Below are 27,576 nucleotides of genomic sequence, written 5' to 3'. Positions count from 1 at the left end.
GTAATGCAAATAATAACTGCGTCAAATGTTTTAAAGATTGAGGTGATGCTTTGTGGTGCTCAGCAAGAATAGGAATCCAGTTGTGTGAAGCTGTTAAACAAGATGCTGAATTCTTTGTGTGTGTGTCTGTACATGTGAATGTGGGTATGTGCATGTATGTGACCAGTGTGTATAGAGGTTAGGTGACATTTTTGGGTGTCTTTCCTCAATCACCATCCATTGAGGGACGAATGGTAGTGTTTTCTCACTGGTCTTGAACTAGCCAGCTAGGCTGGGCTGGCTAGCCAGCAAACACCAGGAATTCACCTATCTCTGCCCCCTTGGTGCTAGGATTACATCATGCTATGATGCTTGTCCCTTTGTTTTTTTAAGCGTGGGTTCTGGGGATGAAACTCATACAAAGCAAATACTTACTGATGGAGTCGTCTTTCCAGCTACACTTACTTTATTAGTTGTGCCTGGGTAATTATCTGTCAACAATCTTTCAGTTTTCAGCATGCAGGGGCTCATTAGAGTTTTTAAATATGTCAAGAGAGCATGCTTGTTTTCATCACTTTCAGACCAAGGAAGCACATATAGCGGTGATCTTGAATCAGAGGCAGTTTCAACGCCGCATAGCTGGGAGGAAGAGCTGAATCATTATGCCTTAAAGTCAAATGCTGTGCAAGAAGCTGATTCAGAACTGAAACAGTTCTCCAAAGGGGAAACAGAACAAGATCTGGAGGCAGATTTTCCTTCAGGTTTGTGCAGCCTAACCTGACTACTGAAGGTCATCTATTTCATAAGATTATCAAGGTTCCACATTTGCATCATTAAGCAGTTGTGATGTGTTAGGGATTATCAAGGGCACAAGAGTTTCCTGATTTTATAAATGTAAATGCCTGTTATAAGGTTCTTATATGTGGTTAATTTGATTTTTTTGAAATTTTAAAATATCTTTTCAGCAGTAACTATGAAAGATTTCCTAGATAATGAACTTTTCATTTATGTGTTCAGTTCTTTGTTCTTTTTAAGTGTATAATTGAAGCTCTTTTCACAAGTTAAGAATAGACTAATGATTATTAGGACTTCTCTTTTTCTGGTTTCCCTTTAAATTTGTGTTACATATTTTAATTGTGCTTTTTGTTGGTTACTGCAGAATCCTTTGACCCACTTAATAAAGGGCAGGGAATCCAGGCACGTTCCCGAACAAGGAGGAGACACAGAGATGGCTTCCCCCAGCCCAGACGAAGAGTAAGCGAAGCTTAATTTTTAAAATTTGTATTCCTTTGTTTTAGCAATATTTATTAGTTCTTTCTGTTTACAAAGCTTTGTAGCAGCCCAAACCAAATATTTTCATGTATTGTTTAATACACCTAAGGTTTTTTTGCGCCTTTGTTTCTTAGTGTAAAAAAAAAGTCATTTATTACATTTTTTTTCAAACACAACTTTTTCTTCTGTTTTTCCATTTATAGGTTTTGATTATTATTTTAAAAATCTTTGCTGGGCATGGTGGTGTAGGCCTTTAAGCCCAGTACTTGGGAGGCAGAGGCAGGCAGCTCTCTGGAAGGTCAAGGTCAACCTGATCTGCAGAGTGGCCTCCCGGACAGCTAGGGCTGTTGTTACACAGAGAAACCGTGTCTCGAGAAATCAAAAAAAGAAAAAAAAAAGAAAAGATTTTTTATAGTGGCCTAGAGAGACAGCTCAGTGTGAAAGAGTATTTGCTGCTGCTCTTAAAGAAGACCAAGATTTGATTGTCAGCTTCCACATGACAGTTGAATTATTACTCCAGTGAAGGGGATTAGCTGCCCTCTTCTGGTCTCCACAGACATTGAACACATGTGTTACATAGACATACATACATGCGGAACAGACATAAAAAAAAAAAAGTAGGGGGGGAGCTTTTTATAATCTTTTTTTAATGGGCCAATGAGGTATATTCCTAGAGGATAAAGGTATTTGTCACCAGGCTTCATAACCTGAGTTTGAACCTTGTGACCCACGTAGTAAAAGGAGAAATCTGACACTTGTAAGTTGTCTTCTGACCCCACACACATACATACCATATAGCATGCATAGGTTCACATTCATGTGCAAGCATGATAAAAAGTAAATAATTTTAAGATAGAATAATACCAGGAGCTGGAGAAACAGCTTAGCAGTTAAGATCTCCTGCTCTTGTAGAGGACATGGATTTGATTATTCATGTATGTTATGCAGCTCATAGCTGCCTATAACTGGAACCCTAGGGCTATCAAGTTCCTTTTTTAAAAAAGATTTTTATTATTTTTAAAAATTGTATTTATCTGTTTTTCAAGAGAGGATTTCTTTGTGTAGCTCTGGTTATACCGGAACTCACTCTGTAGACCTGACTGGCCTCCAACTTGGAGATCCACCTGCCTCTACCTCCTCAGTGCTGGGACTAAAGAAAGGTGTGTACCACTGCTACCCAACATCTCCCCACGTTTTTTATGTGGGTACTTGAATTCTCAATTCAGGACCAATTATTTAGGTCACTTTAAGTTTCTCTCAACAATGTCTCATATGTTTATAGGTCTACTGCTTGCAAATTTTTTGTGAGTATTTACAATTCATTTTTCAATTAAAGGTAATATTAATTATATTCTTAATATTATTAAAATTAAGTTGGGTTATTTATTTGTATTAATTATTGTTGGAACAGGGTTTTACTCAGTAACCCAGCTGACCTCAAACTTACTGTTATCCTCCAAATCAACCTTCTAAGTCCTGAGCTTGCCCATTCTGCTACCACACTATACTTTAAATCATACTATTTTTAAATTTTACTTTTGGCTTATAAAAATTCTGAAGGTTTTTTTTTTTATATTCACCTTATTTTCCTAACATTTCATTCCACTAAATTTCTTGGAGTTTTCTACATTACAGTTAGATTATCTGTGAATAAAGTAGTTTAGCTTTTTCTTTCTAATCTGAATACCTTTCCTTTTTTTTTTCTTCCTGAATTGAATTCAGAGATGTTCCTATGTACTGGGTAGTAGTAGAGAAACCTTTGCTTTGTTCCCAATCTGTCTTGCATTGTTCCTTGTAGGTCTTCTCCTCTCCCTCCTCCCCTTCTTTTTTTTTTTAAAAAAAGATATCTATCTATATCTATCTATCTATCTATCTATCTATCTATCTATCTATCTATCTATCTATCTATCTATCTATCTATCATCTATCTATCATCTATCTATCTATCTATTATGTATACAGTGTTCTGCTTACATACCAGAAGAGGGCACCGGATCTCATTATAGATTGTGAGCCACCATGTGGTTGCTGGGAATTGACTTCAGGTCTTCTGGAAGAGCAGCCAGTGCTCTTAACCTCTGAGCCATCTCTTCAGCTCCTCTTGAAGGTTTTCTTTTGATTTTGAGTTTTCTGCAAATTTTCACCCTGATAGACTTTTATCAGTTGAAATTTTTTTAATCTAGTGATTCAATGTCTGTTTTATTGTTGCGTTGTTTCATAGTCTTTTAAGCTGGTGAAATACATTTTCCCTAATGTATTCTTTTTATATAATTTTGGATCAGATTTGACAACAGTTATGGTGTTTTTGATTTTTTTTTTTTTTGGTTGTTGTTGTTTGTTTTAAGACAGGGTTTCTCTGTAGCTTTGGGAACCTGTCCTGGAACTAGCTTTTGTAAACCAGGATGGCCTTGAACTCATGGAGTTCCTGCCTCTGCCTCCTGAGTACTGGAATTAAAGGCCTGCACCACCACTGCCCCGTGGTTTCTTATGGTTTTAAGTTCTTCTATTGCCTCTGCCTCCACATGTGGTGAACATGTACCACTCCACCTCGCCTTGTGAGAAGGTTTTAAATTATAAACCTGATGTGTTTGCATTTAGGTTATCTGTCTTTTTTTTCTATTAGAAGCTTTTTTTACTTTTGTATCTTTCAAGAGTATATATATTCTGGACATTGAACCCATGGCATGCATACCAAGCAATTGCTTTTCCACTGAGTTATATACCCAGTCATTTTAGTTATCTTTGTTTTGAGACAGGGTTATCAATTAGATGCCCATGCTATGCGTTGAATTTGCTCTGTAAACTAAGCAGAGCTTCAATTTGATATTCTTCCAACTCAGCCTGGAACACTGTGTGTGTACATCACTATACTGAGTAAATACTTTCTTTTATTTGTAAATCACTAAATTTATTGGTATAGCAGTATTCTGTGCAAATTAAAAATTTTTATGTTATTTAATTATATAAGTGTTTGCCTTATGTATGTCTGTATACCACATTTATGCTTGGAACCCAAAAAGTCTAGAAAAAGACATTGAATCCTATGAAAGGAGTCACAGATGGCTGTGAGCTGCTATGTGGATACTGAGAGTTACAGCCATGTCTTCTGCAAGAGCAGCCAGTGCTTTTAATTGCTGAGCCCTCAATCCAGTTCCAATATTCTATTTAAATTTAAGCATCAGTTCACAAGTTAAAATTAGCAACCATGTGTTGGTGGCACAAACCTTTATCCCAGCACTCAGTGGGCAGAAGCAGTCGGATCTCTTTGAGTTCAAGGCCAAGCTGGTCTACAGAGCAAGCTCCAGGACTGGCTCCAAAGCTCCATAGAAACCCTGTTGAAGCACGATTAGTAAAACTCAGAGACTGAAATTGGGGTTCAAGCTGAAACCCTGAAAAACAAAACAGCAAGCCACTGGCTTTTACCTCGACCTCAGTCCCAAATGGCTATCCAGGAATCTCATAACGAGACTGTGTAAGAGCTGTCTCCTCCCGTTTTATATTCCTCTCCAGGGCTGGGATTAAGGTAAATGCTACTGTTGTGGTTAAAGGCATGTACCGCCCAGTTTCTATGGCAACTAGTGTGGCTTCTGGGATTAAAGGTGTGTGTCATTGTGGCTACTGGGATTATTACCCTGTCTCGAAAAAACAAAAAGCAATGTTATAAATAATAGTCTTAATCATTTGTCTCTACAATGTTAGTGTTCTTGTTATTTTATATTTTTATTTTTTATTCTAAATCATTCTAGCTGGAGAATTACCAATGTTAATAATATTTTTTCAAAAGATGAACTTTCATTTTGTCAGTTTTTAAAAAAAATATTTTCCCCATTGTTTTTATTTCCTTTGTTTAATGTTTTGATTAGCACATATTAAACATAACAGTGGGTTTCATTGTATTTTCATATAAGCACATGGTGTATTTAGATGACACATGCCCACATGTAAACAGAAGTATTTTGTCCTGCCCACCCTGGCTCCCTGTTCTGGCAGCTGCTTCCAAATTACCACACACAGACTTATATTAATTATAAATGCTCGGCCAATACCTCAGGCTTATTACTAGCTAATTTACACTTATAAGTACTGCGATCTCAAGTGGGTGGTGGTGGAGCACACCTTTAATCCCATCACTCAGAGGCAGGCGGATCTCTGTGAGTTCGAGGCCAGCCTGGGCTAGTTAAAGGACAGGCTCCAAAGCTACAGAGAAACCCTGTTTTGAAAAACCAAAAAACAAATTTAAATAAATAGATAGATAGATAAATAAATACTGCGTTTTCATCTTGCACCACTGTTTTTCAGCGACTTTCCTTCTCTGCCCTTCTCCATCCCATCATCCTTAGTTTGGTTGCCGCCTATACTTCTTGCCCAGCTACTGTGCAATCTATGTTTTATTAAACCAATTTGAGTGACAAATCTATACAGTGTTCCAGAGGATTTTTCCACAGCACACACACATATTCTCACACAGACATACTTGCGTGTGGCACACACCCATTCCCTTTTTGTCCTAGTCTCAATCATTGTCTTCCTATTCCTAGCTAACTTCCCTTCTACTTCTGTGTCTTTTTTTTTTTAATCACCCAATGAGTTCCATTAAGGTTGCTTATAGGAACAATCTCACCTCCCTCGTAGATTGTTAAAGACACATCAATTGTGGGGAGCTGTGGGGCTACATCAGCCCCTTTTCTCTTAATCTTGTTCCCTTTCTTTTGTCATTTTGAGACAGTCATACTTTGTAGGTATGGCTGGCTTCTACTTGCTAAGTCAACAAGGCTTGCCTCAAAATTGTAATAATGCTTCCCAGGTGCTGAGATTTCAGGCATGTGCTGTCATGTTTTGCGTTTTTTTAATCTGGTTTTCTTTTTTCGTTTTTTTTTTGTTTTGTTTTTTTTTAGACAGAAAGTTTAAATTGTGGATTTTATGAGTCTTTTTCTTCTAGTTTGCTTTCCTTTCTTTTGACGTTACTAGTACTCTGAGCTTCACGATTGCTAGGCACATGTTCTGCCTAACTTAATGCCAGAGCTGTTTAAGTTTTGCAGGAGCTTGGGCTGGAGAGATGGCTCAGAGGTTAAGAGCACTGACTGTTCTTCCAGAGGTCCTGAGTTCAAATCTCAGCGACCACATGGTGGCTCACAATCATCTGTAATGAGATCTGGTGCCCTCTTCTGGAGGCTGAACACTGTGTATGTAATTTAAAAAAAAGTTTTGCAGGAGCTTGTAGGTATTTCGAATATCTCACTCATATCACACAAGTACTGCATTAGTTCCATCACAGGGTTTTTTTTAAGTTTTATGATTTTCATTTAAGTTAACAGGATTTTCTAATCATAGCTACAATTTCTTCCTTGATCTATGCAATATTTATAAGTGTACTATTAATTTATGATTTGAGAGTTTTCTTGACGTTTTTCCATTATTGGCTTCAAGTCCAAATCTTGTGAAAAGAATTTATTGAGACCTATTTTATAGTTTGGAATATGACCTATTGAAGTGAGCTTGTACTGTATCATGTGGTAATGGCTATAACCCAGTTACCTAAATGTTGATAATTACTATAGTAATTTCTTTTTTTTTTAAATATTTATTTATTATGTATACAATATGCTGTCTGTGTGTATGCTTGAAGGCCAGAAGAGGGCACCAGACCCCATTACAGATGGTTGTGAGCCACCATGTGGTTGCTGGGAATTGAACTCAGGACCTTTGGAAGAGCAGGCAATGCTCTTAACCTCTGAGCCATCTCTCCAGCCCCAGTAATTTCTTTTTTATATGAATTGGATTTGGTGAGTTCTTGGTGTTTTGAGACAGGGTCTCATGTAGTCCAGGCTGACCTTGAACTTTCCATGGAGCCCAGAATGACCTTGTACTTTTCCTGATCCTCTTGCCTCCACTTCCCAAGTGCTGTAATAGGTGTGCATCACCATGTCTGAAAGTAGATTATTTTTAAAACCCTTTCAGCTCTGAATTCTGAATCTTTAGGATATAAAAATAATTTTCTTATTCAATAGGATTATTCGCTTTGCAAGTCTGAGAACTCAGAGTCTTAAAATTCCAAGGGTGAATTTTATAGTTTGTGAATTTTTTGAATTCTCACAGGGAAGGAAGAAGTCTGTAGTGCCTGTGGAGCCTAGGAGTCTTATTCAAGGAGCCTTGCAAGGTTGTTCAGTGTCTGGAATGACACTGAAGTATATGTATGGGGTGAATGCCTGGAAGAATTGGGTCCAATGGAAAAATGCCAAGGAAGAACAAGGAGATCTGAAATGCGGGGGTAAGTCCTCAGTACACTCTGTGTCAGATAAATACAGGAAATAGAAACAAAGTCATAAATATATTCGAAGAAGGATTAACTCATAAGACTTAGAGCTTGAATCCCAGCACTCGGGAGGCAGAGGCAGGCGGATCTCTGTGAGTTCGAGACCAGCCTGGTCTACAAGAGCTAGTTCCAGGACAGGCTCCAAAACCACAGAGAAACCCTGTCTCGAAAAAACCAAAAAAAAAAAAAAAAAAAAAAAAAAAAGACTTAGAGCTTGGCTTTACTCATCCCATTTCATTATTGTTATTTACCTGTCTCATTTATCCCATCAGGAGGTGAACATGCCTCTCCTAGTCCGTGTTCTGATGCCTTAGGAAGTGTTCAAGACCAGGCACTCTCTCAAGAATCCTCAGAACAAGGTTGTAAAGGTAAATATTCTTGTGTCTCTTTTCCTATCAATTATTTTTAATATTAAGGTTTAAAGAATATTTTATGTGCATGAATGTTTTGCCTATATATGTATCTGTGAAACACTTGCACGCCTGGTGCATGCAGAGGCCAAAGGGGCCATCAGATCCCCTAGAACTAGAGTTTACAGGCAGTTAGTTACGAACCACCCTGTGGTTGCTGAGAACTGAACCTGCATCCTCTGGAAGAGGAGCCAGTGCTCTTAACCATTGAGCATCACTCTGGACCCTATAAGTTTGTTAACTGACCAGATGTATAGATGTGCTAGTCTTAGCATTGTGAAGGATGGAGAAAGAGACTCCCCCTGCCACGTGCCTAGCTTCAGCAGCTATCCTTAACAACAGAGGGAATTTTCACAGCCCCTTCATTCCTGTATCTTTCCTGATTCTAAAGCCAGAACCATATGACCAACAGCATGTCAAGCCGTGCTGCGTACTTGGGATGGAACTTGGCCCCATTTAATAACATTTGCATAAGCTTTCATTTATTGCTAATTTATTTAAAGGTTTTGGTTTGAGATTTTCCAACTATACCCTTTCTCTTACAAGTGGATCACTATATCAGGTTTTGACTTTTGTTGCTAGTAGTCTGTTTGCTGGTCTTGGAGTACACAAGTTCTCATCAGAACAGGCAGTTACTGCTGTTTTGTGATGACTCATAGTCGCTATAAATCAAGTATTACCTTTATGCTCTTAAGGTTCTATAAATACCCTCCTGCTTGGAGGTTGTGCCTGCAACAGTTCCCCTGTTGTTTACTAGTCCTTATTTAAGGAACCAAGAGAGCCAGCTGCAGTGACAGATACAGTTCCTGTATCTTCAGCTATCTGGAGGCAAAGTCAGGAGGAATGTTTGAGCTTACCAGTTCAGTATCAGCTGTGGCAAATTACTGAAACCTCAACTTAAAAAAAAAATGTGCCTTAGCTATTCTGGTGTTTGTCACGTAGACCAATGTGGCCTTGAACTCAAAGGAGAGCTGCCTGGTTCTGCCTCCCACCTGCCCCACCTTCTGTAATTAAAAGCATACACCACTATGCCTGGATTCCTTGTTTACTTTCATAGAATCCCAGTTAAACGAACCTTCTGTCATAGTACTGTTGTACCATGTGCAGTAAATTGTATTTCTCTTCTTGAAAAAAAATCCTTGAGTCAGGATCTATTATTTGGTTGATGGATTTGAGATAGGATTTTTCTGTGTGGCTTAGGCTAGTCCTCTTGCCTCATCTTCTTGAATACTGTAACATCCTGCTTGGTTTACCATGCTTTGTGATCCAGTCTAGTGTTTAGGGCACCGTGGTGCTGGTGTTGGTTCAGTGAAGAGTGGTGTCACTGCGTTTCTGCAGTCTCATGTTTCAGATGTCTTCTCCCTTTACACAGTCCGCTCTATGAAGCTGAAAGAAGATATTCTGTCCTGCACTTTTGCTGAGTTGAGTTTGGGATTATGCCAATTTATCCAAGAGGTGCGGAGACCAAATGGTGAAAAATATGACCCAGACAGTATCTTATACTTGTGCCTTGGAATTCAGCAGGTATCAGTTTCAATAACTTATACATTTGATTGTGGTTTTCATCATCTGAGATAACTTGTGAATTGTTGAAAATAAGTGTATACTGTCATTTATTTGTATAAAACATTTTCCTTACTGAACTGCTATCCCAGTTTAAAAGTCTTTACATATAGCCTTTGTAAACTAAAGTGAGACTGTTGGTAGAATAATAGACGTTGGGAAGGGATCGTGTATTCTGTAGTTAAATGGACGAAAAGGGCATAAATAGCAGCCTACCTAGAAGCAACTAAGGTGACTGCATCTGTACGTGTAAATGTTTTATTTGCACTTTCAAAGTACGAAGTAAATTAATAGATGCACAAGTATGTACATTTAAAAAGATCAGTTGTTGATAAGAGTGCTACATGATGAGAATTCTGCCAGCTGGAGGAAATGCACACTTTCTACAGCAATTTGAGTACAGTATTTAGGAATGTTTTCACCTTTTTTTTTTCCCCTCCCTAGTTGGTTTTTTTTTCTTTTCTTTCTTTTTTTTTTTTCCTTTTTTTGTTTTTTGAGACAGGGTTTCTCTGTAGCTTTGGAGCCTGTCCTGGAACTAGCTCTGTAGACCAGGCTGGTCTCGAACTCACAGAGATCCGCCTGCCTCTGCCTCCGGAGTGCTGGGATTAAAGGCGTGCGTCACCATCGCCCGGCTCCTCCCTAGTTTTTATTTAACATCTCTTCTACATTTGTGTCTGGCTAGGACTCATTTGGTTCATGCCTCTATAATCTTAGAACTGGGCTTGCTGAAGCAAGAGGATTACAAATTTGGGGGCAATTGCATAGTCATAAATCAAAAATCATTCATCACAGTTGAAGTTCTGACATGTTCGTAAAGTTACTGGGTATAGTTCATGCTCACCAAATGTGAGAGTTAGTAAATAGAGCATAGTATCTAACCAGTTGTTTTATTTATAAATTGGAATGTGGGTATGATAGTATATGCCGGCTCTCTCAGCTGCTTGGGATGAAGCAAGGTAACTGCAAGTTCAAGGACAGCCTCGGCTACATAGTGAGACTGCTATCTCCAAAAATAAAAGGCATAGTGATATGAATTCATAGAAGATGAAATAAGAAATGTGTGCAGGGCTGGAGAGATGGCTCAGTGGTTAAGAGCATTGCCTGCTCTTCCAAAGGTTCTGAGTTCAATTCCCAGCAACCACATGGTGGCTCACAACCATCTGTAATGAGGTCTGGTGCCCTCTTCTGGCCTGCAGACATACACACAGACAGAATATTGTATACATAATAAGTAAATAAAATGTAAAAAAAAAAAGATTTTCAAAAAAAAAAAAAAAGAAGAAATGTGTGCAGCCAGACGGTGGTGGCACAAGCCTTTAATCCCAGCACTTGGGAGGCAGAGGCAGGCGGATCTCTGTGAGTTCGAGACCAGCCTGGTCTACAGAGCTTTTTCCAGGACAGGCTCCAAAGCCACAGAGAAACCCTGTCTCGAAAAACCAAAAAAAAAAGAAAAAGAAATGTGTGCAATGGTTGTCTCTGGTTGGTATTAATCTGACCTTAAGCAAGGTGGGGCTTTTTGTTTTGTTTTTTACTTTCAAAAGTAAGTACTAGGTTGACTAGGACACACTTGTCATCCCAGCACTCAGGAGGCAGAGGCAAGATCCCTGAGTTCCAGGTCTAGAACTAGCTTTAGGACCAGGACTACATAGAGAAACCTGTCTCAAATAAACAAAGGAAAGTAACTTTGTTAATATTTTTACTTTGTTTTGCTGTGTGTGTCTGTACCTCTGTCTGAGAAAGGGAGATAAGTACATGTGTGTACATGCATATGTGGGTGCACATGCATGCCCTGGATGTCAGGTATCTGTATCACTTTGCTTCATTCTTTTGAGTCAGGGTATCTCACTGAACCTGAAGCTTGCTCTTTCAGTTAGTCTGACTTGTCCAATTCCAGGGGTCTACCTGACTCTACACTCCAGTTCTGGGGTTTCAGGCACACCTGGCCATGCAAAGCTTATACTTGGGTGCTGGGTATTTAAACTCAGGTCCTTATGCTTATACAGCATGTGTTTTTGCGCCATCTCCTCATCCCTGTTTTACTTTGTTTTTTTATTTAGCAAAATGGGTCCATAAAACATATATTTTGCAACTTGTTCCTGAATTCAAGCTTGTTTTCAAAATCACGGAGATCTGCCTTTCTCTACCTCACAAGTGCTCAGATTAAAGTGCCACTGCCCAGCATTTTGTTTTGTTTTTTTTTTTTAAACAAGGCAGAAAGGATCATGTGAGTTGGTGACCAGCCTGGTTTACATATCTAGCTTAAGCCTGCTAGGACTCTAGGGACAAACTGAGGTGCTGCTTGCATAGCATGTGCTTTATAAACAGTCATCACAGTTCACTAAATTTCATGCATTAGAACATGATAATTGTATATTAATTGAGTATCATGTAATGCCTTGGTAGAAAGGTTATGTTGCATGCACAAATTATTTGGAGAATCTTGTTATCTGACCAATTTAAGTCTTCTAATATCTTTCCATTTACCTAGGTCTTCTGTAATTTTTACCTTCAGTTACAGCTTGTAGTTTGATTTATTTAAATCTTCCCTAGTTTTGTTTTCTTTCTTTCTTTTTTTTAACAGTTTTCATTTTTAGTTGTATGTGCATATATTTATCTAAGGATGGCTGTGCCTCTGAGGTTAATGCCCATGGAGGCCAGAAGATAGCTTTGGAGAGTACTGAAGCTTTAGTTATATAGGGGGTTGTAAACACACATCCCCCTCCCTCTTGCTCCCCGCCCCTAGTGGAGGGAACAGAACTGGGTATCAAACCAAACTCTGTCTTTTTCAAGAACAGCATATGCTCTTTAAACTGCTGATCTGTTCTCTAGTCCAAGTATTTTATTCTTTATGACACTATTTTAAGATTTATTTATTTTATGTATATGAGTGCTGCTCTATTTGCTTGCATGACAGCATACCATAAGAGGGCATCTATGTCTGTGAGCCACCATGTGGTTGCTGGGAATTGAACTCAGGACCTCTGAAAGAACAGTTGGTGGTCTTAACTGCTGAGCCATCTCTACAGTCCCTCTGTATGGTTTTTGTTTGTTTGTTTGTTTGAGACAGGGTTTCTCTGTAACTTTGGAGCCTGTCCTTGAACTAGATCTTTTAGACCAGGCTGGCCTTGAACTCACAAAGATCTGCCTGCCTCTGCCTCCCAGGTGCTCTGGGAGGCAGGATTAAGGGCTGGCCAGAGTATTGTTTTGACTGTGTGTTATCCAAGCATTTCTTTATTTTTTATTCTGTGATATTCTTAATAGTTGACCCTTTCAGGTTGGGTTTACTGGCACATACCTTAAATCCCAGCCATAGGAGGCAGATAGAGCTCTGTGAGTTTCCCGTGAATTATAGAGTAGCCAAGGCTATTTGAGAGACCCTGTCCCCATCAGTCCACTCCCCACCCCAAAAAAATTTTTTCAAAGTGTGGGTCAAAATGTTGAGAACTGTGGTTGAAAGGTCCCATGTAGTTTTTGGTGTTGTTTTGTTTATTTGTTAAAGATTTATTCATTTGTATTTTATGTATATGAGGTTTTTTATTTGTTTTTTACTTACATGTATCCCATGTGCACGAAGTATGTCCATGGGGGACAGACAGGAGTTTCAGATCCCCTGGAACTGGAGTTATAGCTGTTAGCCACTATGTGGGTACTAGGTTCTCTGCAAGAGAATACAGCCATCTCTCTAGCACACCCCCATAAGTTTTTTTTTTTAATGTATGTGGGTATTTTGTCTACATAAATATCTATGCACCATGTCCATGTGTGGTACCCAGGGAAGACAAAAGAAGGTGTCCGATTCCCTGGAACTGGAATCACAGACAGTTGTGAGTCACCATGTGGGTGCTAAAAGTTGAACTTAGGTTCTCTGGAAGAGCAGCTCTCCAGTGTGCACCAGCCCCTTCCCCTGCCTCAGTAAGGTCTTAAATTTGAGTTTGATTTGTTTCAAGAGAAAGTTTGTTTAAGTAGAATGGCAGACAGAGCTCTGTGAGGACATTTGTAAGCATAGTGCATGTCAGGAGAGGAGAGTTGCATCAGTTTCATCAAGAGTAAAGGGTTCTCATTTGGGAAGTTTACTCATTTATGTGTATTTGTTGTGTGTGTGTGTGTGTGTGCGCACACGCACCTGGGTATGACCCCACAGAGGTCAGAAGACATTGGATCCCTTGGAACTGTAGTACAGTTGATGATTGTGAGCTGCTGAATGGGTTCTGGGAACAGAATCTGGGTCCACTGCAAGAACAGTAAGTGGTCTTACCTGCTGCTCCAGGTTCTCGTTTTTAGTATTTATTCTGTACCACCCACACTTTTTTGCAAATTCAGTGCCAAGGACAATGACCAGTTTCCATGACAAAGCATTGGACTTGAATCCTAGTATTTTAACCTACAGTAAAATGCTTAGAAGCTGTGTGGGATAGTCCATTACAAAGGCAGACATTAAGGGAAACCATTTCCTATGATGTTTTCTAATCTTGAGCTTTCTTTATACCAGTATGTGTTAATTCTTTTATCTTTTAGTACCTGTTTGAAAATGGTAGAATAGATAACATTTTTACGGAGCCCTATTCCAGATTTATGATTGAACTTACCAAACTCTTGAAAATATGGGAGCCTACAATACTTCCTAATGGTAAGGGAATTGTTTTTAATTATTTTTATGGTCTACTTTTATAAATTGCTTTTTAAAATATTTTCATATATTGCAATATAATCTGTCCTGATGTAATACAGTTGAGTTGTTGAGATTGTTTTAGATTAATCTATTGTGGAACATTTTAGTAAAATACACTGTGAACAGTTACTATAAAGTAACAAACAGTAAACATAGAGATACTAACACCTGAAAAAAATATACATTGTTATACTTATGTTTCTAGAATGGTTTTGTCTGGTAGAGTCAATAAGCTAGTTGCTATTGATTTATCCATGCACAAATGATCTTTGTCAGTGTGTGCTGAACGTCTTTGCTTGTTCTTATCCATGAATTCTTTAACCTGGTGTCATTAGAGAAGCCTGTGGTTCACTCAGGCTCTGACTGGATGAGTTAGAGTAACAACCAATGTGTGCTTTCTGTTGAGCTCTGGAGCACCTCTGTATCATTCTGAGCTACATGATGAATAATAGAGAGGAGACTTATAGCATAGATTTGGAAATAGTAAAGTCACATTCAGGGATGATCTCCCAAGAATAGAATATGGAAGCAGCAATAAAGAGAGTTCAGGAAAGAGCACTGCGTTAGAGCTGAATTTAAGGGACATGGAGAGCCAGGTACAAGGATTAGTACAGTTTCTTAAGACCATGCTTCTCATACATACAGATTCCAGTCGGTCCCAAGGAACATAGCTGTTAATGTAAGTTAAGAATGAGAGGGAAGCCAGGCGGTGGTGGCGCACACCTTTAATCCCAGCACTCAGGAGGCAGAGGCAGGTGGATCTCCGTGAGTTCTAGGCCAGCATGGTCTACAAGAGCAAGAGCAAGTTCCAGGACAGACTCCAAAGCTACAGAAAAACTCTGTCTCGAAAAACCAAGATAGAGAGAGAGAGATAGCGAGGGGGGGAGGGAGGATGGGAGGGAGGGAGCCACTTGTTCCTCTCTAGCAACTAAACACATGGAACTGGCAAATGGTAAGCTTGATGGTCTGGGCAAGAACTGGTTAACTTCCCGTGGAGCAGATCTGGCCTGTGTCCTGCTTCTGTTGTCTGAGCTAAAAGTGTTTGGGGGTTTTAAATGATTATAAACTTTAAAGAAAATATTTTGTGATAGGGAAATTGAATGAGATTGGAATATGTCTGTAAATAAAACTGTGTCTGGCTCTTTCTGCAACAAAAAGTTGTTCCAAGCAGGTGGCCTTCTGAGGAATGGAAACCACTGCTCACAGGGCAGTGCTTGAGTCTGTCTAGTTGGAGTTCCCTGTCTTGTTCTTCCTGATGCTGCTTCTCTTGCCTGTATAAAGGAGTGGTGGGAGAGAGCAATGCTCCTTCTGTGGAATTTGAGAGGTCACATACTTTTGTTCTTCCCATCCTGTGTAGGTTATATGTTCTCTCGCATTGAAGAAGAGCATTTGTGGGAATGCAAACAGCTGGGTGCTTATTCGCCAATTGTCCTGTTAAACACCCTCCTTTTTTTCAATACCAAATACTTCCAACTAAAGAATGTTACTGAGCACTTGAAGCTTTCTTTTGCCCATGTGATGAGACGGACCAGGACTCTGAAGTACAGCACCAAGATGACATACCTGAGATTCTTCCCACCTTCACAGAAGCAAGAGTCAGAGCCAGGTGTGTAGCTGGAGATGAGAGTTCTGTTGGAAATGCTAAGATAGTTCATTCTAGTCATGGAGGGCCGAAACTTGCTTATAACATTTCAATATTTTTCTCTGTTTTCAAGTAGGTTATAAGCTTTCAAAATGAGAGGACTCTGCCTCCGTGTGTTTTTATTGTCTTTACGTTAGAAATTTGATGTAACCGAGTAAAGCCTCCTGATTTAATTGGGTAAATCCCAAGTAACCTACTTAGAAGAGGTCACTGATTTGCCAGTCAGCAATCACTAATCAAAGGAAACTTGCTTAGCATTTAATTTGTTGGGATTTTGTTTTTTGACTGGAATGTCCTGTTTTAATTAGCATCTTTTAGTCAGTTCTAAAATTCTAAAGAAACTTAGAAGCAGGCCTAAAGTAGACTGCTTTTACCTATGGTAGGCTTGGGTGAGCAGTGACATTTCCAGTAAGTAGATTATGATCATGTGTTTCAAAAACAGACAAAGTAACTCTTTGTCTTTAATGTCTGAAAAATAATGCTGTTATTCTAGAACTAGAAATTAAACTTTCTGTGTTTGGTTTTAGTCTTTTTGAGCCTTATCTTATATGTAATAGCTCAGGCTAACCTTGACCTCAAAATCCTCTTTAGTCAGTCATCTGAGTGCTGGCTTTACAGCAATAAGCCGTCATGCTCATGCATCACATATATACACAAACAAATCCCTTCATTTTTTCAATATCAAGTTCTTCAAGTTGTGTTACTTTTAAGAATAAAATACGTACTTGAAATGTGAAAAATCTATGGATAGTTGTTCCCTATCCATGTACCCTATTCATATTAGCTTGTTTTCAATTGTCCTTTTCACCTGGAGTCTGTCTCTTGGCTTTAGCTTGATGCTTATGTGATCCACTTTGTAGTTCTGTTTTGTTTTTGCTTTTTTGAGACAGCATCTCACTTTGTATCCCAGGCTGGACTAGAACTCAGTTGTATATCCCAAGGTGGCCTCTACCCTGAAGCAATACAATTTTCTTAGCTTCCTAGGGGATGGGATTGTAGACCTCTTTTTCCTCCTGAAGGTCTGCTTTGTATTCATAGGTGATATTAGCTGGATGAATGAGAGGCAGTCAGTTAATATTGCCTCTTTTGATTGAGTGCTTAACAACGTTCATATTAGCCAGGTGGTGGTGGTGCATGCCTTTAATCCCACCACTCAGGAGGCAGAGGCAGGCGGATCTCTGTGAGTTCGAGGCCAGCCTGGTCTACAGAGCTAGTCAAAGCCACAGAGAAACCCTGTCTTGAAAAACCAAAAAAAAAAAAAAAAGAAAGAAAGAAAGAAAAGTTACTTGCAAGGCATTTTTTTTGGTGGAAATTGGAGTGAATTTGTTTTAAAGCAATAGTGGAGGTAGCTAGAGAGAAAGAACCCTAAACTATTTGTCAAGAATGATCACAAGTAGTGACACAGAGACTGTAGTTTAGGCTTGTCCCTAACTAATTCTTAAAACAAATAAACCCTTATTTTTTAATCTGTGTTCCTTCATGTGGTTCAGTTTTTTGTTGTTGTTGGTTTTTTTTTGTTTGTTTGTTTGTTTGTTTTCCAAGACAGGGTTTCTCTGTGGCTTTGGAGCCTGTCCTGGAACTAGCTCTGTAGACCAGGCTGGTCTCGAGCTCACAGACATCTGCCTGCTTCTGCCTCCCGAGTGAGTGCTGGGATTAAAGGCGTGCGCCACCACCGCCCGGCTCTTTATGTGGCTCAGTTACCTTTGCTCTATATTGCCCATCCTGTTTCTTCTAAGTCTGGATAGCGACTCTGCCTTTCTTACTCTCCGAGTCCTCTCTATCCCCAGAAGTTCACCTAACCACTTCCTGCCTAGATATTGGCCATTCAGCTCTTTATTAATTCAATAAAGTCTTCAACATATTTCCCCCTTTTTGTCTAAATAAAAAGGAAAGGTTTTAACTCTAATATAATAAAACTATAAACAGTAAGAAGAATTATCAGGTAAGAATTATATTTACAATACCTATTTCATTTGTACTTGGTGTGTGTATTCAGAGAAAGTACTCTGTTATTAATCCTGTTTGGGTGAGTCCAAAGTTTTCTACCTAATTTACCTTCTATCATAACTAAGGAAAACTATAACTTTACCTATCTTGTCTTCAACTCCATCAAAGGCGCCAGAAGGATATAATATTACCTGAGTAGAGCAAGAAACTTCTAAAACCATAGAAACAACAGAGGCATTTGGGCTGCCTGGACAGTCACCCCAAAGTTACTATGTGATGTTGGGGCATTCATGTTTGGCCTACAGGGTTAAAATATCTGACAGACTTTTCTATGAAGCAGGAATTTTGAAGGACTGGCCTACTTTGTCTTGGCAAAGTTTGCCAGTTGCCCTATTTTGTGTTCTGCTTTTCCAATTTAGACAGTATACTGTCAGCAGTTGAAGCAAGGGCAGTTTCTTTTTTTTTTTTTGCAAGGGCAGTTTCTTATCCAAATGACTTGCTTTTGCTATAAAGAAAGCAAACTCCATATGGAAGTTCTTCAGTGCCCATCATCTTTTTTTTTTTTTAAGTAAATTGTTGCTGCCAGAAGCAGACATGTCTCCCTTTCATGTAAAGTTTCAGGTTATTAAAACATTTTAAATGCCATATTCTTAGGTCTTTGCAAACATGCTTAATATGTAAGACAAGTTTGTTATAAATGACTAACCACTAACCTGCATTTTTATTATTCTAAATAGTTTGTAGTAATAACTTTCAAGAACTAGAAATTTATATTACATTGCTAAATAAGCTACACAGATATACCTTAAACAAGAGTAGAAACGTGTACAGTATGTTGCAACAAAAATAACCTTAAATTTATATTAATATACAAAATTCCATAGCAGTATAAAATATTTGAGATTAAAGATTGTTCAAAAGTAGAGTCAGTTATCTACCCTTTATCTCATTATTTCTGGACTATATTCCCTTTTTCCTTTTAGAAAGAGATCCTTGAATTTTTGTATAGCTTTCTGACTATAACCAGTAACAATATGTAACCAACCCCAACTAAATAACGATGACAAACATCCATAACCTAATGAGCGACCAAAAACCACTCATCCTACCTCTTGGGATTTTTGGTGTCAGGGTTTTTGTTGTCATTGTTTGGTTTTATTTGTTTGTTTTTTGCTATTTTTGTTCACTTTTACCTTTTTTAACTGTTTCTTGCTGTTCTTCTTCCCTCCCTTCATCCCTCCCTCCCTTCGTGGTTTTTACATGCTTCCTGCTGTCTGTAGCAGTGACATCTTTAGGAAACTTGAGAAAAATGAGATAACTGTCAAGTCCTGAGAAAACTAGCCATAACATATGTTGTCCTGTCTCTGTGCAATTGAAAAACTCAAGACTTTGTGTAGTCCTGACTAGAATAGTCTGAAGCTAGACCACCTCAGCTATCAGAGGGAGCTGTTCTGAATGCAGAACTCTGAGGAAACTGTAGCAGAGACGCTCTGAGATGCTGGATCACTTGGACCACCTGTTTTCATTGGTGTCTGGTCCTCTTGTTCTGAAAACAAACTTTCAAAGGTAACATGCATATCTGCAGTAACACAAGTGTGAACTGTGTATTATACACAAGCCAGCTAAAGATGATTTTTTTATTTGTTTTATGTCTAAGCAGGTAAAATACACATCTCCTGTCTTGTAGTTTTTAAGGTTCACTTCTTTATATTTTTTTTGTTTTTTTTTTAAAGATTTTATTTATTTATTTATATTTTTGTAGTCTGGATTTTCAGGGGTCTTCCCTGATGAAGCCTGATCTCGACCTTGAAGGAATCCACAGCTTCTTTTTTTCCCCCTGTGGAAAGAAACAAAAGAATAACCTCTTCCCCAAAGCAATAACTTTTCTGCCTTTTTTTTTTTTTTTTTTTTTTTTTTTTGGTTTGGTTTGGTTTGGTTTTTTTGTTTGTTTTTCAAGACAGGATTTCTCCGTAGCTTTGGTGCCTGTCCTGGAACTAGCTCTTGTAGACCACACTGGCCTTGAACTCATAAAGATCCGCCTGCCTCTGCCTCCTGAATGGTGGGATTAAAGGCATGCACCACCACCGCCCGGCCTGACTTCCATTTTATTTTTTTATTTTTTTTTATTTTTATTTATTTATTTTTTTTTGGTTTTTCGAGACAGGGTTTCTCTGTGGTTTTGGAGCCTGTCCTGGAACTAGCTCTTGTAGACCAGGCTGGTCTCGAACTCACAGAGATCCGCCTGCCTCTGCCTCCCAAGTGCTGGGATTAAAGGCGTGCTCCACCACCGCCCAGCTCTGACTTCCATTTTAAAGTTAAGGTATTGTAGCTGGGCAACAGTGATTTATGCCTTCAATCCCAGCACTTGGGAGGCAAGGCAAGTGGATCTATTAGTTAGAAGCCAGCCTGGTCTACAGAGCTAGTTCTGGGATATCCAGGGCTACATAGAGAAACCTTGTCTCGAAAAACAAAAAATTAAGGTACCCTTAAACTTTGTAGGCTGGTTTAATCTAGCGGTGTCTGTTAGAATCCGTGTTCTCAGCGGCTGTTGTTTACTCACCAGCAATCAGATAGCAGTTAGGATTCATACTCTACATCTTTATATGTCTTGTCCTTTTCATATTATTTTATTCTCTCTTTAAAGACTATCTTACTATTCATAAACTATTTTTCTATGACTATACCCATTTTCTTTTCTTTTTTAAACCTATGCACATTTTTCAAAGCACACTATAAGCTATTTAGTGTTTTTTTCCCTTCTGGATCTGTCCTTGCTGAATACCTGCAGAACTCTTTTTTTTCTGCTTGAGACAAATCTTAAATTGCCATTTTAGCTGCCACAAGACTCAGCTTACCACATGGTGGTGGCTTAGTTATCTTTACTCTATAACTGCCTATCCTGCTTCCTTTGTGTCTGGTTGACAACTTTGCCTTTCTTACTCTCTGAGTCCTCTCTGTCCCTAGAAGTCCTGCCTAGCTAATAGCCCTGCAGCTCTATATTAAACCAATCACAATGACACATCTTCACAAACTGTAAAGGAATATTCTGCAAAAGGACGCTCTTCCAGAGGGCCTCTATTCCCAGCATCTACATGACAGCTTACAGATGTTTGGAACTCTGCTTCCAGGAGGTCTGTTGCCTTTTTCTGGCCTCTGTGCTCCCTGCATGAAGATAGTACACAGATATACACGCAAGCAAAACACCCACACATATAAAAACCAATTTTCAAAAATGGCTTGGAGGCTGGGTGTAGAGGTGAACACCTTTAATCCCAGCATTCAGCGGCAGACCAGGTGGATCTCTTGAGTTCAAGGCCACCATGATCTACTGAGTGAGTTTCCAGGACAGCCAGGGCTTCCCAGAGGAACCCTGTCTTGAGAACCATCCCACAAAGAAAAAGAAAATTAGGTTGGGGATGGGGCTCGGCATCTGAAGTGCCTAGTGTGCACGAGAACCTGAGTGAAGACTCCCCAGCACTTGTAAATCAGAGTGGCCGTGCATGTTTGTCACCCCAGTACTGTGAGGCAGGGACAGGTGCATCTCAGACGCTCCCGGGCCAGCCAATGGAGCGTAGGACTGAGCTGCCAGCCAGTGAGAAACCTACCTCAAAAAAAGAAAATGGAGGTTCAGCAAGATGTCTCAGCAAGGGAAAGGTGGTTGTTGCTTAACCCCGATTACCTAATTTGATCCCCTTGCCCATGGAAGGTAGAAGAGAATCAGTTCTCTATACTTGTCTCCCGACCTCCTCATATGTATACAATATTGCACACTCACACAAACACATGAGTCCACCTAGTAGAACTCTGTTTATACTGAGTGGACAGATAAGAAGTAGCAGCTTCCCTCCTATGCCTGCACCCTGTATTGTCTAAGAGCCCAGCCCCTATAGAGGCCAGTCCTATCACAATGACCAACTCTGCTGAGACTTTCTTTTCCTAAGATGTTGTTTCTTAGACCACACAAGGAGAAGGAACTTGAGCAAGAACTGACTCTATGCTAGTGTCCCAGAGGAGAAACAAGTCCAAATAGAAAGAGGGCAACTCTTCCTAATAATACCTGAACCATGTACCTAATCCAGTCTATTAACAAAGCAAACTCCAAAGGAAGGTATACCACCAACACTGTCCCTTTTTGCCACATCACTGTTCTTTGTTGACGGGGAACATATGTGTTATAGTACAAGTATAGTGTTCAGGGTATAAACCAAACACTTTGAATGACACCTAGCACATTAGGAGCTCAGTGAGTGTTGAATAAATGAAAAAGGGCAGGAGTGACAGGATCTCTGGCCATGCAGCAAAGCTCAGGAGGTCTCTTGGCACATTTCTCTTATACAAACATTTGATTTTTTTTTCCCTCAAGATAAACTAACAATTGGCAAGAGGAAACGAAATGAAGATGACGAGGCTCCAGTGGGTGTGGAGATGGCAGAGAATACTGACAACCCACTGAGATGTCCTGTTCGACTTTATGAATTTTACCTGTCAAAATGGTAAGGGCTCTTTCTGTGCTCTGAGTACAGTGCACTCACCACCCAGCACAAGTCCTTGGAAACCAGAAGCATAGTTGGCCTGTGGTACTGGATCTGCCTCTGATTTCTGTTATCTCCATCCTTTTATCTGCCTGGATGTGGAGCTAAAAAGCAGCCCTTTTCTCACAAAGTTTTTCTCCCAAAATGTCTCCCAAAGCAAAATTTATTTCTCATTTGATCCTTGCAGTGTTGTAGATTCTAATCTCTAGTGATTTATTTTTTTGTATAGAAAACAAGATCTGAGATTGGTTTTTGTTAAACCTATAAGGGGAGGCTTTACAGGTACTCAGTTTTGTATTTTAAAGAGCTGGAGTCTTTCCAAGCCTATCACCATGTTAGGCATGCTCTCCCACTTAGCCATATAGTCTTAGTCCAGACTTGAAAGTTTTCAGTGAATCTCTCAGTGTAATATGTGACTCATACTAAAAGTCCTGTTTTTGATCAAAGAAATAATGACATTTGGTGACCTCAGGATTCATTTTTCTTGAATTGACATGCTTTACTCCTACCAGCATTTGAAATGAAGGACCTGGTTTATCTTTCATTTTTGTTTTTTGTTTTGTTTTTGTTTTTTCAAGACGGGGTTTTTCTGTGCAACAGTTCTGGCTGTCCTGGAACTCACTCCATGGACAAGGCCGGCCTTGAACTCAAGAGATCCCCCTTCCTCTACCTCCAAAGTGCTGGGATTAAAGGCGTGTGCCACCACTTTTTTTTTTTTTTTTTTTTTTTTTTTAAGGCAGGGTCTCCTGTATCTCAAGCTGGCCTCAAACTTTGAACTTGTAATCCTCATTCGTCCACCTTCAGGTACTGGGACTACAGGTGTCTGCCATCACATCCAGCTGTGCTTTCTCTCTATTAAAGTCTACCACTTGGCATTCAGTTATAGGTTACTCTTGGGAGGAGAATGTCTATGTCCCTATCTACTCCTGTGGAGAAGTTCAGAACCATTATATAAGAAAAAATGATGTGTGTTTCCTGTGTTCTGATCTCAGCTTCCCTTCTTCTCTTTTGTTTTGTTCGTTCCCTTAGTTCTGAAAGTGTGAAGCAGAGGAATGATGTGTTCTACCTTCAGCCCGAGCGCTCCTGTGTTCCCAATAGCCCCATGTGGTACTCCACATTCCCAATAGACCCTGGAACCCTGGACACCATGTTGACGCGCATTCTCATGGTGAGGGAGGTCCATGAAGAACTTGCCAAAGCCAAATCTGAAGATTCTGATGTTGAATTATCAGATTAAGAAGGAGTAAAGTTCCTGTTTTCATGCTCTTTGGTGTGCACCAAGCTGTGAATGCACTCAGCTGTCCGGAAGATGTATAGCCCAAGTCCTCTTGACTCGCTTGTGAGGCGTGAAGAACAGGCAGCTCCTGAGCCACAGTGTGGCTGCAAGTGAAACCCGAAGGGAGGAGTGTGAATGATTGGCAGGGAGAAAGTTCGTAGACATCTTCGAATGACTAACCAGTTTCTGAGTGGTGCGTAATCTTATTTTGTTTGGGAATAAGAAATTATGGAATATTTTTAAGGAAAACTGTTGTATAAAATTCTACTATAGTAACCTTAGTTAGAAAGGGGTAGCTTTGGAGTGAGACCCTGCTGTTTGAGCAAGTTGTCCATGAGTCAGGAGGGAAATCAGTACAGAGCTGAGACTGACATCAGATAAGGACACTGGGACTCAGCCTTGAAGATCCAATAAAAATACTCATGTTTTTGTAAAAAGACAGTGGTCTTGATTGATTTACACTGCCAACCCACTTATGTGAAGGATAGAAGCCTTTGGTACTTTGACTGAAGGCCCCTCACATGGGGAAACGCCCTCCACTGCTGTTAGTGTGCCCCTTTTTATTTTAGTCTTACCTTCTCAGATGTGGGTGATTGAAGGTAAAAGGATAATAGTCCACAAGCTGATTATGTACACAGAAAATCTGTGGAGCCCGTTAGACCCCGGGTGTCTTGAACTTTTTATAGAAAGCCCACTAACAGCCTCCTTCTGGGTGCACACTGTTATTGCTGCTGTCTCATAGCCTCAGCTCTGCTGCACAGAAGTGGAGGCTCCTTTTCTTCCCAATTTTCCCCCAATGGCAGCTTTTCTTCCATTGTTTTACTTTCTTGTTTCCAAGTGACTCTTCTTGTCCTTTGCACCAGCTTCTGTAGGCCCTTGTCATTTCAAATGGAATAATCTGTCTCCACAGTTCTGACAAACGTGGGAGGTCCCACAAAGACACAGTATTACGTAGCTATCTGAATTAAGGTAGGGAAGGTCATAGTAAGCATTTGGAAGTTGACCTTGTTGCCCTAAGGACTTGAAAATTAGGGATGCTGGGGTTAGAGTACAAGTACATATCCATAAGCAGCATTATTCCAGAGTCTAGCTGTCTTAGTTCTGGGAGGATTGCAGGGCATAGGTGTGTGTGACATTATCAGGCTCCATTTTCAGTTTCTTCCCTACAAAATTTTGAATCAAGCTTTTAATAATGTTGGCTAATTACTGAGCTTCTTTAATTGAAGTTAATTTGAGTTTACAGCGGAACTGAGAAGTCATAAGCTTCTTCTGAAGTGAAAGACTTCAGTGTGGTCCCATATATTAGGTGGGGGTAGCAAGTTTTGTTTTGTTTTCTTTTTTTTAAACAAATAAGTCATTTAAATTCAGCAGAATTTTAAATGGGCCTTTTGACATTGTGTACTTGGTGGTTCTGTCCTCTGCCTGTAATGAATCTCCTTTTTGTTACTAAGAACTGTGTGGAAGAAGTAAATCTGCCCCAGTCTGTATGGCTAATTCCATCTGTGTTTGTCATTTTTGATGGGAAACTGCTTCCTTCCAGACCTTGTTTGATTGGAGGGAAAGCAGTTCACCTGTCTGATAAGTCACCAATAAACCATCCAGAAACACCAGGTGTCCAGTCCCGGTATATCAGTTATGATTTGTGTAAACACTAACATTTCCCATCTATAGTTGTATGCAAAACAAATATTGTTAGCTTAGTAGATAAATTGTTATGAAATACCAGAGAGAAATGTATTTTAAGAGAACAATCACTACCCAGATAAACAACTGTATCAGGGCTTCAGCTGCATGTTCGTGCAGGGGCTTCAGACCCTAAACTACTTTCAAACTGGTTGATCATCAGTCATTCCTCATGAATGTAGCTGTTTGTTGCGTCAGGTTACTTACTTTTTGTTAAAATTATGTAGAAATCACACTCCCCCACCCCCAGGAGGGTGAGAAAAAAACACCAACAAATAGAACCTGAACTTGTCCTATCCTGCTGTTCCTTGGTCTTTAATTGTCTTTGGATTTTCCTTCTGCAGGAACCACAGCACTATTCCCATAGAATAAAATAGTATATTTGTATTTGATGGGTGAGTTCTTTGTCTTTGTGACTTCAAAGAATTTTATTTATATATATATATATATATATATATATATATATATATATATATATGATCTTATTGGTATGATCAAAGAGATGTAAAATTACACATACACACACAAAAGGAAAGCAATTTTCAGAAAAGTTCCTTGGTTTTTATTGAGAACAGTTAATGCATTGTTCCCCTGCAGTCTTCCCATGGCTTGCTTTCTTTCTCTCAAGACTTGTTTCCATTTTAGGACATTTTTAACTATATTAAAAGTCCCAACAGCCAGAAATACCAAGTGATATGTATGCCTCCTTTCGGGCAGACCTCTTCAAGACTGTGTTTGAGATGGTAAGAGTCACCAGGCATTGGTGGAGCACACCTTTAATTTCAGCTCTTGGGAGGCAGAGGAAGGTGGATCCATGAGCTAGAGGCCAGCCTGGTCTACAGAGCGAGTTCCAGGACAGCCATGATGGCTATACAGAAAAATCCTGTCTCAGGAAACTAAAAGAGAGAAGGGGCTTGAGGGTAAGTGTCTGACATTGGCTTACTCTCATATGTGAATGAGAATCACATTGGGGATGTGGGAATAAAGTGTGCTTTTTCTAGGTCTCTAGAAATGTCTTGGTATTCCACCAAATTCTACAGAGTCCATTTGTGTATGCCCTATGACATTCCTAAGTTTATAAAATTCCTTTCTCCCAAATGGAATGTATAAAATAGGCTTCTCAAATGAGTTTCAGTTTTTCCATGTGAATACAAAGGTCCTTTATAGTGGCCATTTGAAAGCTCAGGCAATTGTGAATGAGGCGCCAGTGTTCCCCACCTCTATACTAGCCTTGTCCATCCTGGTACTCCATCACCCACCATTCCTGAGATATTCTTAATTGTGAGGTATTGTAACTTACTGGGAGAGTTGCAGGCTTTGGGGGTCTTTGTGCTTGCTGTTTCTGTAAAAGTAAACGAAGAAACCTCTGTTTAACTTTCTCTGTGAAGTGAAACAGTACCAACTCTAGTTGTTGGACCTGGCACATGGTAGACTTTCAAATGTAAAATGGCTTTTAAGACCTTACCCATCTCGTGTGTGCACACTTGCCACAGTGTGGTGTGAAGGTGGAAGACATCTCTCCTTCCAGATCATGTGAGTTCTAGGAATTGGACGCTGGTGTCAGGCTTGCTGGCAAGCACCTAAGATCTGTTGAACTGTCTTGTCAGCCCTTTATATATAGTTTGTGTGTATGTGTGTGTGTGCGTGCATGACACCTGCAATAGCAGTGCATGTGGTGGTCAGAAGACAACTTGAACCAGTTCCCTCCTGTTTTGTGTGTTCTGTGGAGAGCTCAAGTGCTCAGCAAAAGCGCCTTTACCCACAGAGTCATCTCACTGGCCCCAAAGGTAGGTAGGTAAGTAGGTGGGTAGGTATATATTGTATGTCTGTGTCTGTGTGCCATGATGCATGTCTAGGAGTCAGAGGACAGCTTGGTGTAGTCAGATCACTCCTCTGCTGTGTGTTCAAGATAGAACTCAAGTCATTGCACTGGGCCACAGTACCTTTACCAATTAAGCTATCTCCTTGGCCCCAGATTTTTAAATTTATAATATACACAAATTGCTTGGTTTTAAATACATGTAGCCCTTACGTTCAACATTGTAGATCCTGCAAAGTGTTACTCTGTAGATTATTTCTGCATCTCAGAATGAAGTATTCAGTATGACCCGTGCTGTGGTAAAAACAGCAACAGTAAAGTCATCTTCAGCCAGCCCAGTCCCCGCTGCCCCACTCGCGCTGCAGTGAGCTGTCGGCCTCCCCAGCACTCTTCCCGGTCTCCACTGTCTGCCATCTGCCTTAGAGGCAGTGTCTCAGTACACTGTCTGCCAAGTGTTGAGAGGAGGGAAGT

At 39.8% G+C, this 27,576-nt stretch overlaps 1 protein-coding gene across 5 annotated transcripts in view; it reads left to right on the top strand.

The window, feature by feature from the left end:
• LOC142834129 (zinc finger MYM-type protein 4) overlaps nt 1-25,678 on the top strand; it is a 114,826-nt gene extending 89,148 nt beyond the window's left edge. For all 5 annotated transcript variants that reach the window (XM_075946255.1, XM_075946250.1, XM_075946254.1 and 2 more), the window contains 9 exons: nt 561-740; nt 1,139-1,233; nt 7,348-7,519; nt 7,837-7,932; nt 9,347-9,498; nt 14,053-14,164; nt 15,564-15,812; nt 22,159-22,288; nt 23,357-25,678. In XM_075946255.1, coding sequence (XP_075802370.1) covers nt 561-740; nt 1,139-1,233; nt 7,348-7,519; nt 7,837-7,932; nt 9,347-9,498; nt 14,053-14,164; nt 15,564-15,812; nt 22,159-22,288; nt 23,357-23,564 — 1,394 coding nt within the window. In that variant the 3' untranslated portion in view covers nt 23,565-25,678. The remainder of the gene's footprint in view (nt 1-560; nt 741-1,138; nt 1,234-7,347; nt 7,520-7,836; nt 7,933-9,346; nt 9,499-14,052; nt 14,165-15,563; nt 15,813-22,158; nt 22,289-23,356) is intronic.
• The last annotated feature ends 1,898 nt before the right edge of the window (nt 25,679-27,576 follow it).

Source organism: Microtus pennsylvanicus, chromosome 13 (assembly GCF_037038515.1).
Source record: "Microtus pennsylvanicus isolate mMicPen1 chromosome 13, mMicPen1.hap1, whole genome shotgun sequence".
Taxonomy (NCBI): domain Eukaryota; kingdom Metazoa; phylum Chordata; class Mammalia; order Rodentia; family Cricetidae; genus Microtus; species Microtus pennsylvanicus.
The sequence above is the reverse complement of the archived record's forward strand: the minus strand, read 5'-3'. Positions and strand labels throughout refer to the sequence as shown.